Raw genomic sequence first — 20,084 nt, 5'->3', positions numbered from 1 at the left:
AGCTGGTTCAAATCATTACGGTGATTAGTTGAGTTAAAATTAGTCAAGTAATTTTTGTTTTCATGTCGCCATTTCTAGACAATCTCAGAATGCATGCTTAAGAAGTTGGGCTTATCTACATCTATGATTAATACCTTCTTTATTAGACAAATTCGCAATTTCTAGGCACATTCTAAACGGCTTGTTTTTGACAGGATTGACCATCAAATCTTGAATGTTTTGAACTTAGATTACCAGAGCCAAACATATTCCGGTAAATTTTGTGCTATAATTGTATCCCTTGCTTCGGAAAGATCGGATTGATTTGCGTAGCGTGTATTAAATATGTTATCAGTGAGGCCGATAAAATGTTTAGCATCATCGACATCGCTTGTTATTTGAACTTCATTGATAGCGTCTTAAGACTGATAAGTTCTCTTGAGTGCGAGCACTTACATTCGCTAAAGGCTTTGTTTTATTTGCACCGGCAAACCGGTTTGTCGTGTAATTTGATAAAAGGCAGATATGGACAGTATGAACAAATCAAGCAACGAACAGCTCACAAACAAGACAGGCATCTTAGTCACCTGCTTGATCCTGCCATTTACTAAAATGTTTTCACTCTCGGTGAAAATTATTGACCAACACAGGCAAGGCAATTTCGATTTCTCGCTGATCAACCCTTGTTACCACTCTGTCTCCAAGTAGAAGTGGTAAGGAACATTTCTTAAAGAAGGATTAGTACAGATGCCGTTTATGACCTAAACCTTCTTCATGGCATTTACCCGATGACTCTGTTTATACAGACTGTTGAATGCATCCTCTTACCTGAGCTGTTATCATGTGCTAATGGCTGTTCACAGATAAACATGTTGGTCAACTCGGCATTGCACAGTACGTCATGCCAGTGATTGGTGGAATGGAAATTGATCAAATACAGCGCCACACAATTTTCATATTTCCCCCCATTCGGTTGATGACTGTGTTTAAATAGTCGAAGAAATTCACATGTAATATTTTCATATGCGTCACTCTTTGTTTGTAGCAAGAACGACAGTGAATATCTCGCAAGAACAAAATACTTCAGGTTATTTGACAACTGTTAACTTTATATGCTTACAAAAATACATTGTATACAATATTTAACTTTGATTTTTGAATCCATCAATAGACGTATATGTTCTTCAGATTGACACAACAGGATATGATTACCTATCCAAGTTCCAATCTGTATAAGTAACTGGTCTGTCATTTGTCCAGAGGTAGGTTCCTTCATCGGTCACATCTGTGAGTCCTGCAGAATTTCAAACGTATAAAGTATTTAATAATGAAAACATTTTACCTTTGAGCGAACACCCTTTGTTTAGAACAATTTTGTGTTGTCAAATTAATCGACTCGAAATGCAATAACAGTAATTAGCCATTTGCACATCGTACAAAGGTGGAAGTAATATGCCTAGTTTGTTATGCAATGCTACAGAATAGATGTTAAGGCTAAGTCGTGACTTGCATATCTCGGATTTGTTAACCCAAACATCTATTTTCAACCCAAAATGCCATAAATGCTTCGACTAAAATTGTTTTGCGATAGTTTGTGACTGTGTTAGACAATTCAGCTTAAATTGCAACCTTGAAAGAGTATGTAAAATAAGATGAACTGCATGTTTATATCGGACGCTGTCTTGTCGTTGCGTCAATTTGTCTGATTTGTTATCAAATGTAAAGCGATGTCCAGTAGTTGTCTTCTTAACTTAGGGACTGGACACAAATTACAGGGGGGGTGGGCCGGTGTTTTTTGGGGGTGGGTCGCCATTTTTCGCGCAAGCATTTTTGAAGGGTCATAAAATTTTGTGCAAGCCTATGGGGGAGGGTCACCTTTTTTCATGCATCAAAGCTGAAATTGCATGTGCACGTTATGGAATACTGAAAAAAGAAAAAATACCTCCTGGCACTTTCATTTTCTGCCATTACCATTTTCGGCGCGCCCTTCGGGCGCAAATTTCAGGTATAATAAACAATGTATTGATGATCCAAGCAGCCACATTGATTTAAGTTGTCATGATTTCTACTTATTCAACACTATTGTGCAAACTGTCCCTATAATAACTCTTTCAATAACAATTTGGGAGATTACTTATTGACATCATTCTCCCATTGACAATACATTGGGTATAGGTCGGTGTCAAACGTTCATGTCGCTGTATGTACATTTTTTAATTTTTTGAGGACATTGACAGAATACAAACTGTTCAGAATAGTGCATAGTGTCATCAATAACAACTGGAAGCTTCAGGTCGAACAACTTTTGAATAACAATTTAGGATCAGATAACCTATGAGTTATTTGTAGTTTCCTCATAGCCTACAATGTATAGTGAATCAACATTTTGGTGAAATTCCAAATCAAATTTCTTGCACAACCATTGACTTGAAACCACTCTAGTCTAATCATGAATATTAATACTAATAATTAGGTGTACATAAATGCACAGGTTTACCAAGTTTTGTATTGGAAAAAAATTATTCATAGTTTCATCATAGACTGCCATGTATAGTGAATGGACATTTCAGTGAAATTCCAAAATCAAATTTCTTGCACACCCATTGACTTGAAACTACTCTAGTCTAATCATGAACATTAATACCAATAATCAAGTGTACATAAATGCACAGATTTTCCTAATTTTTTATTGGAAAAAAATTATTCATAGTTTCATCATAGACTGCCATGTATAGTGAATCAACATTTCGGTGAAATTCCAAAATCAAATTTCTTACACACACATGGACTTGTAACCACTCTAGTCTAATCAAGAACATAAATATCAATAATCAAGCATACATAAATACACAGATTTGCCAAGTTTTGTATTTAAAAAAAATTATTCATAGTTTCTTCATAGACTACAATGTATAATGGATCCACATTTCATGCGAAATTCCAAAAACAAAGTTATTGTACACAGATGCACGTGTTACCACCCTCTTCTAATCAAGCACAATTATGTCAATTATTCAGGGTCGTATATACACAAATAGTGCATATTTTTAATTCTGAAAATTTTTTGACAGTGTTGTCATAGACTCCCATGTATAGTTTTGTCATAGACTCCCATGTATAGTGGATCAACATTTTGACAGAAATTCCAAAATCAAATATCTTGTTCACATGTGCACTTGTAAACAACCCATGCTAATCAAGTATATCTATATCAGTTATTAAACATCTGTATATGAACAGATATAGCTAATTTTATACTGGAAAATACACGTTCGTAGTTTTCTTATAGTCGACTACATGTTTAGTGAATCAACATTATCGATAAAATCTAAAAATTACATTTTTTGTACAGGCATGCACTTTTTACCTGCCATTTCAAGCAAAGTACATTTACATGAATTATCACACACATATGATTTGATATTTCTTGGACAACGCGTTATATCGGCCACTGTTTGCCTTCCTTTCGGGAGGGCGACTTAAAAAGTATAGCAAGTCAGAAGGGGGTCTTTAACACATTGCGGGTTTTTTTGGGGGTATTGAGTAACAGGGGAGGGTCACTTATTTTCATACACGGATAAGGGGGAGGGTCACTAATTTTTGTGCATGAACTTTTGAAGGGTCACTATTTTTTACGCAGCGGTTTTTCCAAAAACACCGGCCCACCCCCCCCTGTAATTTATGTCCAATCCCTTAGTGCCGTGACTATTTTATACTGTGAAATTGTAAGAAAGCGTCTTTCGAAAAATTGCAATATATGTGGGTTGTAATCGCCTAAATTGTTGTCGACGTCGACAACACACGACTTATACGTTCTCAAATACTATCTTTAATATGTCAATAATGATTGATATCGGGATTAGGACTATTGAATGTATATAATTTGCGATTGTCTGAAAGCATAGTAAAGCTGACTGTTTTGTTTCCATCCACTAATCAAGTTAACTGAATGAAATTAAGTTTTCATTTTTCTAGGGCAAGGATGGTTTAAAAGCGAAACCATGCATAGTAGCCGGGCGGCGGTACTACTGAGAATCTAGGAAATTTTAGTTGTCCCTCTACAGGCTACTTCATGCTTTAAGCAATCATCGGGAGCGAGGATTCGGCGGGAATAAGACTTTTTATATTGTAGCAGGTGTGTGTGTGTGTGTGTGTGCCTATACAAATGAGCGGTTGCGGCCAGTGTAAGGTCAAACTCAAGATCAAGATTAAGTATCCCGAAGGCCATCATCTACACAAGCTCTTCAATAAAAACACTGTAAAAGTAAGCTGCAATTGCTCCAGAAACATGGGCAGCATGATCAAAGCTCAAAATAACTGTTATGTAGGTCATTTTCACACACTCATCATGACCTGAGTTAAATTAGTCCAGATCATTCTCAAGGTCACTGCCCTTAATGACCTCACAACCTTGAATTAAATTAGTGACGTTTGGAATGTTCTGGAAATTTACTGAGTTGTGCAAGAGAGATAATTTTAGAACAGTAATTAGCATGTCAATAAAAGTTCTAGATTGTTCTTATATGCCCTTATGTAAGCACATGGGTATAAATAGGGACGTGCACAGCTTCAGTCAGACATTTGGGATTGTGTCTCTTGCGTGTTACTTCAAGTCTTTGGAAACTCCAGCAGTATTAATTTCAAGACTTCAAGACCTTCACTGCCAACGCTGGATTTATACTGTGGACTTTGTGCAACTTCAAGCCTGCAAGCCAAAGGACTGTTCATTCATCCGACTGACTGTTACAACTCTGAGACTGAAGCTTTGCCGTCCCAGCTGAGATAAGTAGTCTGTACACTTTTAAAGCTTGTATTCTATCCCTGACTTAGCAATTAGTTTTATTTTTCGTAATGAATTTTGTTTAAACGGAAACTGCTGAGTTCACCCTTTTGTTCGTTTTCTCTGCACGTAACATAACCAACTGCTGCATAAAGAACAATAACAAGAAAAGTTGTGCAACTGCCAAAAAAGGACGACTGCCCACTCTACGGAAACTGCCTCACCTCTTCAATAATATACAAAACCATTGTCACCACAAACGATGATCAAAAAACACTATATCGGACACACAAATTCAATTTTTAAACAAAGATACATATACCACAAGTACACATTTAAAAACACCCAAGAATAGAAATCACAAAAGTTTAAAAAGTCATATTGATACTCAAAGATAACAAAAGCTACGATATCAAATGGTCTATCATTGACAGGGCGTCCCCCTCCTTTTCCAATAAATCCAAATGCTGTAACCTGTGCATAAAGAAAAACTCCATATAATCTATTCATACAACAAATCAATCCATCAGAAGCAAACAGAGCTCCTCTCAAGATGCAGACACAGCAGCGAATTCTTCCTCATTAATAATTAACCTGACATTGGCCGCAACCGCTCATTTGTATATGCATTCCCACCCACTACAATATAAACACTCCTCTTCCCGCCAAATTCTCACTCCTGATGATTATATATACACACACATTATAATTACCTATGTAAATCATCCGCAGAGGATACTCGGAAGCCATGGAATGAATTAACCTTGCTTCTGAACTTGACCTTATGCTTGCCAATGAAGCATTGCGATCTATACACTCATGACTGGCATTATTCCAAGAAATATCGTGATCAAACCAGAATAGTTTATAACAGAGCTGACCCGATTCAACCCAACCTAAATCACATCTTGCGCCTGAGAGAATAGAAAACAACAAGTGAACAACAAAGTGTGTATGCTTTATTCTAAACTTTACGATTCAAACTATACTCCTGTTGAGTATAAGGTCAGTCTCCCCAGCTTTAGTTTATTATCATAATTCAATTCTGGATTGGAGGTTACGCCATATTTTAAAGATCCGGCTCAATCTAGAACGGGATCACGTGACAATCCTTTAATGACATAATTTGGTAGAGGAACGCTTGGGAGATAACATGAATTATTTGAATAATTGACGGGCTAAACACCAGTATCATTCTCTAAAATCACAATTATGTCATTGAATTATTCGTTTTAATCTGATTTCCTTTCATTACCATAATACATGGCTTATCAATTAGGCTGGAAGAAGGCTTACCTGTATGTTCAAGTGATGTCATGTGATCAAGAAGATTATTAAACTTGTATTTTACCAGAAACCCTCGTGAACCATCATCAGTATTATCAGATACAAATATCAACGTCATTTCGTTGAAATCAGATTTGATATCATGTAGTGGTTGATTCTCATTACAGTAGCGACCTATCACTCGACCATGCGTTGATGAACTGCTGAATATTTTGAGATAATCTGCTTTACAAAATAAATTTGTCCTGTCGACGTCAAAATCTTTGAATTCTAATGAAATGTAAGATCGTTTTGGAGCCATTATAACCCATGAACACACCAGAGTGGTTTGATATGGTATTGGAAAGTCAATTGTTGACAAGATGCCACTTTGCTCACCACATCGTTGCATATTTGGACAAATTCTGGAAGTTCCTTGGCAATTTGTGACGTCTGTACAGGAGAGAAAAGAGATGTCAATTTAAACAAACAACTTATCAATAGTTTCAGACAGACGGAAACTATTAGATTTTGTCAGCTTAATCAAATAATGACAATTGAAAGGAGGGTAAATCAGTGTTTACATTGCTATTATTCTTTACTCTGAAAAGTCTAAATCATGTAATATTTTAATCTAGTGATGTATGAATTCCATGAAATCAGCAAAAACCTTCATGATGGGTAAACCCTCCTTATATAAATATACGAAGGGTACAACAGATTAACTGTTAAAGGAAATATGTATTCAAGTAAAACTCGAGCAAATGTAATTTGATGACTTGTTAATGCCACAGTAGAGATGTTGTTAATAATTATCATTTTTATATTAATTTCTTAATCGGAATTCTGACTATTTCTAGGCTTGAAAATCCTTACCGTCTGTAAGTCTGATGTAATAGTCAATTTGAGGTGATGGCACAAATAAGTTTTTTTTTCCGTCTCTGTACTTCCATGGTGGATTTTCTACGAAGAAGCAGAGACTTCCTCCATACTCAAAATATGTACAATGAAATCGGTCTTCTTGCAAGCATAGCGTTGCACATTCTTCCAAGTGAAGTGCTTGACGTTCAGTGCTTTCATTGTAACGAAAGTCTTCATGAAAAACTAATCGAAGGCCAGGTCTTCGGTAGAACTCTTCAAGTACGTTACCTTAAAATTAGTTGAGAATAGCAGCTACTGAATCATTGCAAAGTGAGTAGGGTATTGCACTCTCTATCGAAGGATTATGAGTTACATTTCCTAGTCTGACTAGATTTGTGACCGTGGAGAAAAGTGAATTCCGGATTCAAGCAAGATTCTGTGATCTTTAGCAAGTTAGTTTACTACTTCCACTTTTAGAGGGTTTGTCTTTAAAGGTTTCTTTAACTATATAAAAGTCCGAGTAATTATAAGAGACAATCTTCTTTCCGAGATCCGAGTAATTATAAGAGACAATCTTCTTTCCGAGATCATACTTTCAAGTTCTTCGCTCTGGTCAAGGTCATGATTGGCAGTTCGTACTCAATAGTATTATTTCGTTGACAATATATTAATAGCAGTTCGTACTCAATAGTATTATTTCGTTTACAATATTTTAATAACTTGTCCTAAAGACATTTTAGTTTACGCAGTATACAATACGTAAATTGCTCAATGCTTGCACTCAATATTTGCAATCAACAGAAATCTAAATGGGTTGAAACAATTGGCTTTTTCTTTAATCTCACCAATAACAAGCCTCTTCAAATTGTGTCATTCGATGAAGTAACATAGAGGACGACACAAAACTGTATGACTGGTTATATTTGTTTCTAGATGCATGCTGGCGGTAAACATGTGTTGCAGAAATATGTACGTGGGTACATGGCGTCCCTTGGTCAGTTTATAATGAGTCTTGTATACAATATGGCGTCCCTTGCTCAGTTTAAATGTGTTTGGATAGAATGAGGCGTCCCTTGCTCTGTTTATAATCTGTTCGTGTATAATGTAGTCTTTTTAAAGATTATAATGTCTTATAAAGAAGCACATAACTATTTAGCCAATAATGTTTCAGAAAATTTCAGCATTTCGAGAAAGGTATATCGATCATTGTGCAAGTACAATTTGTATGTCCATTCGATTCCATGTAAGCTACAAGAAATGAACATATAAATATTTTCACCAATTTTTACATACGAGTAAAACCATGTAGATTGACGCTGAATCGACAGTCAACACGATCGGAACTAATTTGGGATAATTGGTAAGTGAAGTAAGGTTGTTTTCATCTGCAAATGTAAGCTCATCGCTTTTCTGTTTGAGTAACATACTTGTTTTTAAGAGTATTTGTAACATTCAGCTATATGGCACTTAACACTCTTGAGAAATTTGAAAGATATGAAGATCCAAGTGTCCGGAATTAGTTCCAATCGAGTTAGTCGAAGATGTATGGACTAAAAGAAAAAGACACCATAACAAAAACCCTACAAAAACGGATTACCTTTTAGCTTCGAATTTTCTCGATTTTCAAGGTTAAATCCACAGAGTTCAACACGTCCACCAACGGGGTGTGTTGAAGCAGGATATGCATAAACAGCAATTGCATTGGCAATGACTGGTAGATATAATGAATGAAAGCTTGGTCTTCCATACAAGGCATTACTTTGAAAGAGCTGGTATATTTTTTTAAATAAAAACAAAGCAAAGATGAAATAAGAATATGGATCAACGACATTTAACACGAATCTAAAATACTGAAATAGTTGCTTTACAACTTAATTTTAATACTTTGTTAAACGATTTCGAAAGTTTTATAATCCTTGCAAGTTGCGTTATTTAAGATTTATATTTACTCCACTATTTTGATTGAAATCAACAAGCTAATCACTTCATAAGCAAATGAACTGAAAACCAACATCAACCATTTACATACGATTTTCATATATATATATATATATATATATATATATATATATATATATATATATATATATATATATATCAAATCACACATCATTTTCAATCAATTGACTTTGACAAACAATTCCTCAGTTTAAAGTTTTGTAAAGCAATGTTTTTTAATGTACAGCATTTATTTATCGATACAATCTTTTTATATTCCGTTATACAGTCCACCTGAAGAAGCTCCTGTTTTGGAGCGAAACGTTGTGTCATAAGTTCATTAAAATACGTTCGGACCAAACAACTGGGTGTGGTAGTGTGTATCAATCAAGTTTCCTATATCATCCCACTCCACTCTCCACTGGGAATCAACTGCTAACGTCCTATTGATACTATACTATATATATATATATATATATATATATATATATATATATATATATATATATATAATATATATATATATATATATATAATATATATATATATATAATATATATATATAATATCATTATGCCTTCAAGGAAATCACTCTTATATTACTCTTATTTGATGACTCTGTACCACGGATGAAGCGTGATAGCACCAGTTTGTATGACGTTACAATGGAAAGTTACGATGGAGCTGAGGTATGTGAACAGGTGGGGCTTTATATTCTAAACATACTTGCTTCATCCTTCGATAAAAACATTATTGGTCTATTAGAGATGACTGTTTAGGTGAAAAAGAACGCTACCGGTAGAAAAGCAGACAGAATGAAAAAGGTCTTATCAAAGACGTTCAATGACCTCGGCCTGAAAGAATCCATCGATGTAAACAGAAATATCGTGAACTTCCTTGTCATAACTCTAAACGAACTACGGCCAATATTACCCGTACAGAAACCCAACGACAACACGGTATATGTCAATAAGAAATCCAACCACCCTCCCTCCATAATTAAGCACATTCCCGACACAGTTGGAAAGCGCATCTTCTCGATATCCAGCGATGAGAGTCTGTTCAACAAGGCGTGCAGTGATATTTACAGTGGGGCACTTAAGGCCGGTGGGTACGATGAGCAGTTAAATTACACACGTGAGAAGCCGGTAAAGAAAACAAGAAGCAGACAGCGTAGAATTTCATGGTTCAACCCACCCTACAGTAACAGTGTGAAAACCAACGTCGGAAAGGAATTATTCAATCATCTTGGGAAACATTTCCCGAAGAATTGTAATTACACGAAGTTCTGAACAAAAATGCAGCCAAATTAAGCTACAGCTGCATGCAGAACATGGACAGTATTATGAAATCACACAACAAACGGGTCACCCAGCGCAATGGTAAAAAACTCACTGACGTATATAAATGCCGTATCAAGACCAATAATTCTACAGCTACTGTTATAAGCGACGCCAATGAGGCGAAACATTACATCGGTCTAACTGACAACACATTTAAAACACGCTATGCAATTCACGTCCAATCTTTCCAAAGCAAGGCATACACCAGCAGCACGGAATTATCAAAGTATGTGTGTCAATTGAAATCTCAGGACAAACCATGTAATATATTATGTTCAATTCTATCGAAAGCAAGTAGATACTCAAACGTGTCAGGAATGCAACCTTTGTCTTACAGATAAGCTATTCATAACCATTGCAGATAATCAAGCCTCTTAGACAAACTTTCTGAGTTGGTCTCCAAGTGCCGATAGGCAAACAAATTTTACTTGTCATATTTCAATCGAACCCATCTCATGGAAAACTTTAAGCACCTGAAACAAATTTTATAAAATATAATCTACCTATCTGACGATCGCGTGTATGCACGAAACTCGAGTAATAGATACCAAACATACTTGATGTGTTCTCATATTTATTGTAATATTGCTTGGCATCCCCTCGTAGAGCCCTTTACCCCTCTACCCCTCTGAGAAGACAAACAAGTTTTGTATATATATATATATATATATATATATATATATATATATATATATATATATATATCAAGACTTAATCATAATCGAAAACATAAATTGCGAAGTGATAGAATTCAACTGAGTTTCTGCTGACATTCTTTTGTGTTCGATGTTCATACGGTTTTAAGATGAGACCTTTGAACAAAGTGTACAGAAGAATCAATTCTGTCACCAAATTACAAATGCAGCACGTTAGAGAGGAGTCTAGCCTATGCATACTCGGGACATTGAGGGAGTATAACCTTCTCATATGTTGGATGATAGAGGAGTGTAGCCTTCGCATATGCAGGATGTTACCCTTCGCGCTACTAGCCATTGGGTGACCAGTCAGCAGGCCTGTCAGCTACTGAGTACCTCCTGTTGCCTACGGAGAGGTGGGAGTTTTGAAATGACCAAGTCAGCCACTGGATTATTACTAGGGGAGATGCAAATTGGTCTAAGGGCCAGCCAGCTAGTGGGGACCCTATAGCTGCTGCGTGGTTTTGGAGTTCAATAAAACTATGCCTATGGTGTATAGACGATTCATCCATGGCGCACTACCCAGGTGGGCGCAACTATTTTGCTGGTTTGAGGGGAGGTCAGGCATCTGGGGATCCTCCAGCCTTACAATGGCCGTGGGCGACGGTTGGCCATTCTGCTTTTCCGGAGGGACCATAGTAGCCTAAGAGCTTGCAAATTCCATTGCGCTCTAAGTAGAATGCAATGTCGATGGTTACCTAGTGGCTTGCAATGTCGATATGGCCTGGGACGCTATGGCCTATATCCTTTGCCAGATACAATCGTCTCCTCTGCCACACTTACATGCTGCTCGGAGGTTCTGCAATTTTATGGCATTTCAAATACACCAGTACAAACATAAGTCGTCTTTGTTTTCAATGTTCCACATTACTTTGTTAGACACGATCCGTCTTGGCAGCTGCAACAGGTCCTCTTGCTCGTGTGTAGCATCAAGCTGTGAAGATGCCTGACCAGTTTCTTGTGTTTGTGTGGTATTGGTATCCTCTGTAGGTTCCTGCCCAGTTTCTTACTTTTGGGTGTGTGCGGGTCTCAAGGCTTTATTTCTTCGGGTGCGCATAGCTCTCCTGTCTCTTGTATGCGTTGTTTTTTTAGTATACACCCTCTGCTATGGATTCTAGGGTTTTTGGATCCATAGCAACAAGCAGTGTCGAAGCTCTCAACTGCCGATGCATGTAGACTGCCATCCTCTGGCCGCCGCTCTGGCTTCCTCTCATGGGATCTTGGTTTTACAATTCGTTTGTAGCCTTCGTATGGTCGAAGCCATTCGCAGTATGTAAAGCCGGGCCTGCTTCTGTCATGGATTTGCATATCAACGATGTCCTGTACACATGTACATAAGTTAGGAAACAGTGCCATTGTAGCCTACCGACTTCGCGATTCTGCAGAGGGAAATCGCGTCGATGGACGAAAGTGTAGAACTGCGTAGCATCTTGCGCACCAAGGTGGGATAAGAATAGGGCTGGCCGAACGTGTAGCATAACTAGGAATTGTCGAAAATCTTGCCGCTTGTGTCCTGCTCGAGCCTCCAGAAGGACATGGGAAGTGGCACAATAAAAGATGGAATCTACGGTCCTTGCTGAATCAATTTGTATCGTGCGTGTCCGATCCAGTCTCTCAGAATCCTATCTTGTACGTTCGTATCTCCTCGTAGGCAGAGGGTGGAATGTTACTTCTTCTTGGCACAGTTTTCCTCTCCACAGATGTGTATCTACCTATGTGTACTCATTTCTCGAAGCAAATGTTCATACCTGTTCGCATGTGTGTACTGATTGAAAAAGTATAAGTCAGCATTTTAGGGTTCTGGGAGACTTCGTTTGCCGATTTAAGTGGAAAGCCACCATCAAACCCTGCTGGGAGCCCTTCTGGGTGAAATGGAGGCATAGACATGGAGGTGTTCTCACTATAATTCCAGAACTGGTCTCTTTTTGGGGGGTGCTGGGAGCTTCACTTTGTCAATTTAAGTGGATACATACCTTCTTAAAAACATTTTGTAAATAGTGTTATGTAGGTCATTTTCCCCACACTCATGACATGTGTTTAATTAGTCTAGAACATTCTCAAGGTCACTGTTCTTCATGACCTCACAACCTTGAATTCAATTAGTCATGTTTGGAATGTTCTGGAAAGTTAATTAGTTTTGTAAAAGAGATAATTTTAGAACAGAAATTAGCATGTCAAAAAAAGTTCTAGATTATTTATATATGCTCTTATATAAGCACATGAGTATAAATAGGGGCTGACATAGCTTACAGTCAGACTTTTTTGGATCTGTCTCTTGCGTGTTACTTCAAGTCTTTGGAAACTCCAGCAGTATTAAATTCAAGACTTTTCAAGACTTTCACTGCCACGCTGAATTTATACTGTGGACTTTGTGCAACATAAAGCCTGCAAGCCAAAGGACTGTCCATTCATCCGACTGACTGTTACAACTCTGAGACTGGAGCTTTGCCGTCCCAGCTGAGATAAGTAGCCTGTAAACTTTTACAGTTTGTATCCTATCCATTGACTCGGCAATTAGTTTCATTTTCCGTAATAAATTTCATTTTACACGGAAACTGCTGAGTTCACCTTTTGTTCGTTTTCTCTCACGTAACAATTTGGGGGCTCGTCCGGGAGCAAACATTTTGAACCATTTGACAACATTTTGCTAGCCTTTTCCAAACTACTGTATATTGTGAACTCAGCGAAAGTTAATCATGGCGGAATTCAAACCAGACGAATTTATGGATCAGGACGCATTTGATTCCCTCGGAAAAGACAACCTCATTGCACCGGCCGATTTCCTTAAAGTAGAAGTTAAAAGTCTATGTGCAAGAGGGAAATACACCACAAGATTGCAAAATATTTTGTTAATTCAGGCCACTTTGAGGAATCTGCCTTAAAAGATTATGAGGCTGAGTCTTCCTTTGAACTTAAAAAATTAGAAATAGAAATACAGACAGATTTGGCACGTGAAAAATTACAAATGGAAGAAAGACACACAGAGAGAGAATTACAAATGGAATAAAAACAAAGAGAGAAAGATAAGCTGGACAGATTAGAAATGAAAGAAAGACACAGAGAGAAAGATAGGCGGGGAAGATTAGAAATGACGCGTTTAGATCTAGGAAAGTCAGGAAAATTCTTCCCTTCAGACAATTTTGATATCACTAAGCATTTCAGGTTAGTTCCCCTATTTCAAGAAAAGGATTTTGATAAATATTTCCTTCATTTTAATAAAATTGCTCAGAGTCTAAATTGGCCTAAGAAGTCCTTGTCTATGCTTTTGCAGAGTGCTTTGGAGGGTAAAGCCAGAGAAATTCACATCCAGTTGTCTGTAGAGCAGGCTTCTGATTATGATTCTGTGAAGGAATTAATACTCAAGGGCTATGAGTTGGTGCCTGAAGCTTACCGTCGGAAATTTAGGGATTGTGAGAAGGCGAAGGATCAAACTTATGTTGAATTTCCTCGAACAAAAGAGCATCTGTTTGATTGTTTGTGTTCTTCTGAGAAAATCTGCCAGGATCATGAGAAATTACGTCAACTTATATTACTTGAGGAATTTAAAAGATGTGTTCGAAGTGACATCAAGACATTTATCAATGAACAAAAGGCCGACCCATCGGAGGCTGCTGCACGTTTGGCCGATGATTATTCATTGACCCACAAATCTTCATTTTTTCAGCAAGCCATCCCAGTCATTTTCATACCGAAACAATGCAGGGAAATTTAACTGCTCCTTTTAATCCAAGAGTTTATCAAAGGAGAGCAGAAAATCAAATGACAACAGTTCGCAAAGTTCAAGGTAACACTTCCATATTATCTGATCCCAAGTCTCAATCTCCTTCTGGCAAACAGTCAGGTACACTTTGTTGTAGTTTTTGTAAGAAAGACGGCCATTTAATGTCATATTGTTTCAAAGTGAAAAAGAAAACCTAAAGGTCAAAGTGGTCAAAGTTGATCTAAGCCCACCGGCTTTATTTCTTCATCATCTCAATTAGAGTTTAATGATGTGTACAACACATTTTCTGAGGTTAAACCCCTCTTATCCGTAATTAATGAGATCAAGGTCAATTCTTCTTAAAGATAGCAATATGAGCATTTTTTTTTAATAATTTATTCATGATTGTTTTATATAACTTTCTAGTGATTTCTCTCCCGCTACCCCTGTCAAAATTTTAAAAGATACCAGGGCTTCCCAGTCTCTTTTGTTAGCAGATACCCTGCCTTTTTCTGAAAAGTCATTTTCGGGTTCTAAAGTTCTTATTAAGGGGGTAGATTGTAATGACTACATTCCTGTTCCTCTCCATAATGTCTATTTATCTTCGGACTTTGTTTCTGGACCTGTGACTTTAAGTATTAGGCCTTTTTGCCTTTTGAAGGGATTCACCTTCTCCTTGGAAACGACCTTGCTGGGGACAAGATCATTATTAATCCACTTGTTACCGATAAGCCTAATTAAGATCATGATCCGCTGCCAATCGAGGAAGAAATTCCTGGTTTATACCCTTCATATGCTGTTACTCGAGCCATGTCAAAGAAAACTTCTGAGAATCAAAATATTCTGAAAAACCAGATGTGAACTGAATGTGCTCACGTGTTTCACAACAGATTCATTAATAGTCAGTAAATAGACTAGAAAATTTTAGCATTTACTCAACTTGACCTACTAATGTGACCCCTGAATGGATGACTTTGAGTTTGACAAAATTACAAACTTAGTTATCAGGAACTGAAATGAACTGCTGATGACTTGACATGTATTGACATTTATCAGACACTACTGGACGCATGAAATAATACAGTATGATATGAATTACTGCACACTTTTTGACTGTTATGAGGTTGTGTAAAACAATTGTACCTTTGACCTGTCTCGTATTAAAGGGTACAAATCAGCGAGCAAGGACATGTTATGCAACATTTGCAGACCTCAGGATAATCACTAACCAAAACACAAGAACAAAGACAGACATTGTTTATTCTGACAGAGCAAACGACGCGGAGTGGAAGACAGACTTCTGATAAGACTAGACGTGTATACAGTCTACTGCCAGAGTAACTATCTCTGACGAGGATTTTTTTGTATTATGTTTTTTCAATATTCCTGCAATTAACCAAATTCATACCAATATAATCGACACCCGTATGAGGCGTGTATAAGAACAATCAGATATCTGTTATATCATTATATGTAGCAGGTTTCATCAACTTTCGCACAGTACTCTCAGAGTTAAATCACTAATTACAAAACTTTATTTAATAATATGTAAATGAGCTAATTATTAACTTGACAAGCCCAATGCCTCTCAGTACAACTAAATATTTATCAGAGCAATATCTGTAGCAAGTTTCATCAAATGTAATGCTGAAATTTTGGAGTAATATCACTAATTACAAAGTTCATTAAATATGCAAATAAACCCTTACTTAACTCCACACAACTAATAATTTACACCACAATTAGCTATCTGTTGGATCAGTCTCTGCAACAGATTTCATCACATTTGGTCCAGTTATTTCGGAGTTATATGACTAATAACAAAACTTCATACAATATGCAAATGAGCGATTGGTTAACATGACACTGCCAAAAGCTTGTCAGTACAATTAGATATTTATCAGATCAATATATGTACCAGATTTCACAGACTTTGGTGCCGTAATTTCAGAGTTATATACCTTATTACAAAGTTTATTAGAAAAGCAAATGAACCCTTAATTAACGTGACACTACTTAGTGCTTTACACCACAGTTAGATATCAGTCAGATCAGTATCTGCAGCAGAATTCATCAAATTTGGTGCAGTTATATAAGAGTTATATGACTAATTATCAAACTTCGTAAAATATGCAAATGAGCTATTTATTAAATTGACACTGCCCAATGCTTCTAAGTATAATTAGATATGTATCAGATCAACATTTCTTGCATGTATCATCAAGTTTGGTGCAGGAATTTCAGAATTATCTCTCTAATAACAAAGTTCATTAAATATGCTAATGAGCAGATAATTGACATGACAGCCATAGCATCATCATAATGTTCTGAGATCGTCGTCTATGGAAAGATTCATGAAATTTTGTGCAGTATTTCTTGACATATGTCGACTCTGTCATTACCGTCTCCATAGGGAAACCATTGTATGGGAAAAAATGATATTGCATAACTTTCTTAATATGCAAGCCACACTAACCAAATCTAATCAGTTCTTGCAAGTAGCATATGGTACCTGTGTACCAAATCTGACTTGAATCTGTTCAGGAGTTTTTGAGTTATCGTGTAAACAAACAGACAGACAGACAGACAGACAGACAGACAGACAGACACACACTAACATACACACACACGGACAGACAGACAGACATTGCTATGACATTCGCCCACGTGTAAACACGTGAGCTAATGATGTCACAGATGTTGATTTAAATGACACCTTTCTTAGTCAGGTGTTTGATAGGGATCATTCTGTTATTTCTTGTGGATTTGAAACTTCCAGTAAAACTTCTGCTGACCAAGGACAGACATTTTCCAGATGAAGTCTCATTGCAGAACAACACAAAGACCCAGATATTTTATGTTTGTTTGATAGGGCTGATGTCGAAGGTGAAACTTCAGATAGCCCTGTGTGTTACAATACAAAAGCTGGTATTCTCATGCGTAAATGGAGACCTCTAGATATCTTGGTTGATGACGATTGGGTTATAAAACATCGAATTGTTGTCCCAAAGCCCTATCGTGCTGAAATACTGCACCTGGTCAATGACACCACCTGGGATGGTCATTTAGGAGTCAGGAAAACTTATCATAAAATTCTCAGTTACTTTTTTTGACCTAATCTCCGGCAGGATGTAGCACATTTTTTGTAAAACTTGTCACACATGTCAAATGGTAGGAAAGCCAAATCAAACCATTCCTAAGCTCCTTTACAGCCAATTCCTGCATCTCAAGAACCATTTAGTAGGGTACTCATAGACTGTGTTGGGCCCCTACAAAAACAAGATCAAGAAATGAGTTCATGTTGACAATTATGTGTAAAACTACTCGGGTCCCAGAAGCCATACCACTGAGAAATATAAAGGCAAAGACTATAGTGAGAGCTTAGTCAAATTTTTCACTTTATTTGGCCTCCCTAAATGTATCAAGTCCGATCAAGGCTCCAATTTTATGTCTGCAATTTTCAACAAGTAATGGATCAGCTAGGCATTAAACAGTATAGGTCATCCGCCTATCACCAAGAAAGTTAGGGTGCTCTTGAGCGATTTCATCAAACCTTGAAAAATATGATTAGGACCTACTGTTTTGACACAGAGAAGCAGTGGGATGAAGGAATTCATTTCCTGCTCTTTGCTGTTAGAGAGTCAATTCAAGAGTCTCTTGGTTTTAGCTCATTTGAGCTAGTATTTGGACATGGCCCACCTAAGCTCTTTAAGGAGAAATTTCTATCTGATGATAATGATTGTCTGAATATTTTAAAATATGCGTTAGATTTTCCGCTGCCAATCGAGGAAGAAATCCTGGTTTATACCCTTCATATGCTGTTACTCGAGCCATGTCAAAGAAAACTTCTGAGAATCAAAATATTCTGAAAAACCAGATGTGAACTGAATGTGCTCACGTGTTTCACAACAGATTCATTAATAGTCAGTAAACAGACTAGAAAATTTTAGCATTTACTCAACTTGACCTACTAATGTGACCCCTGAATGGATGACTTTGAGTTTGACAAAATTACAAACTTAGTTATCAGAACTGAAATGAACTGCTGATGACTTGACATGTATTGACATTTATCAGACACTACTGGACGCATGAAATAATACAGTATGATATGAATTACTGCACACTTTTTTGACTGTTATGAGGTTGTGTAAAACAATTGTACCTTTGACCTGTCTCGTATTAAAGGGTACAAATCAGCGAGCAAGGACATGTTATGCAACATTTGCAGACCTCAGGATAATCACTAACCAAAACACAAGAACAAAGACAGACATTGTTTATTCTGACAGAGCAAACGATGCGGAGTGGAAGACAGACTTCTGATAAGACTAGACGTGTATACAGTCTACTGCCAGAGTAACTATCTCTGACGAGGATTTATTGTATTATGTTTTTCAATATTCCTGTCAATAAACCAAATTCATACCAATATAATCGACACCCGTGTGAGGCGTGTAATAAGAACAATCAGATATCTGTTATATCATTATATGTAGCAGGTTTCATCAACTTTCGCACAGTACTCTCAGAGTTAAATCACTAATTACAAAACTTTATTTAATAATATGTAAATGAGCTAATTATTAACTTGACAAGCCCAATGCTTCTCAGTACAATTAAATATTTATCAGATCAATATCTGTAGCAAGTTTCATCAAATGTAATGCTGAAATTTTGGAGTAATATCACTAATTACAAAGTTCATTAAATATGCAAATAAACCCTTACTTAACTCCACACAACTAAATGATTTACACCACAATTAGCTATCTGTCGGATCAGTATCTGCAGCAGATTTCATCACATTTGGTCCAGTTATTTCGGAGTTATATGACTAATTACAAAACTTCATACAATATGCAAATGAGCGATTGGTTAACTTGACACTGCCAAAAGCTTGTCAGTACAATTAGATATTTATCAGATCAATATATGTACCAGATTTCACAGACTTTGGTGCCGTAATTTTAGAGTTATATACCTTATTACAAAGTTTATTAGAAAAGCAAATGAACCCTTAATTAACGTGACACTACTTAGTGCTTTACACCACAGTTAGATATCAGTCAGATCAGTATCTGCAGCAGAATTCATCAAATTTGGTGCAGTATATAAGAGTTATATGACTAATTATCAAACTTCGTAAAATATGCAAATGAGCTATTTATTAAATTGACACTGCCCAATGCTTCTAAGTATAATTAGATATGTATCAGATCAACATTTCTTGCATGTATCATCAAGTTTGGTGCAGGAATTTCAGAATTATCTCTCTAATAACAAAGTTCATTAAATATGCTAATGAGCAGATAATTGACATGACAGCCATAGCATCATCATAATGTTCTGAGATCGTCGTCTATGGAAAGATTCATGAAATTTTGTGCAGTATTTCTTGACATATGTCGACTCTGTCATTACCGTCTCCATAGGGAAACCATTGTATGGGAAAAAATGATATTGCATAACTTTCTTAATATGCAAGCCACACTAACCAAAATCTAATCAGTTCTTGCAAG

At 36.7% G+C, this 20,084-nt stretch overlaps 1 protein-coding gene across 1 annotated transcript in view; it reads right to left on the bottom strand.

The window, feature by feature from the left end:
* Positions 1-20,084, bottom strand: part of LOC139124045 (uncharacterized) — a 33,676-nt gene that overhangs the window by 2,169 nt on the left and 11,423 nt on the right. Inside the window, exons 2-6 of the mRNA XM_070690174.1 lie at positions 8,484-8,655; positions 6,902-7,174; positions 6,425-6,478; positions 5,473-5,673; positions 1,192-1,273 (exon numbers count right to left, since the gene is read on the bottom strand). Of these exons, the coding sequence (XP_070546275.1) occupies positions 1,192-1,273; positions 5,473-5,673; positions 6,425-6,478; positions 6,902-7,174; positions 8,484-8,655 (782 nt within the window). The remainder of the gene's footprint in view (positions 1-1,191; positions 1,274-5,472; positions 5,674-6,424; positions 6,479-6,901; positions 7,175-8,483; positions 8,656-20,084) is intronic.

Source organism: Ptychodera flava (assembly GCF_041260155.1).
Source record: "Ptychodera flava strain L36383 chromosome 23 unlocalized genomic scaffold, AS_Pfla_20210202 Scaffold_23__1_contigs__length_28996876_pilon, whole genome shotgun sequence".
In the NCBI taxonomy this organism is placed as follows: domain Eukaryota; kingdom Metazoa; phylum Hemichordata; class Enteropneusta; family Ptychoderidae; genus Ptychodera; species Ptychodera flava.
This window is presented reverse-complemented; position numbering and strand designations above follow the sequence as displayed.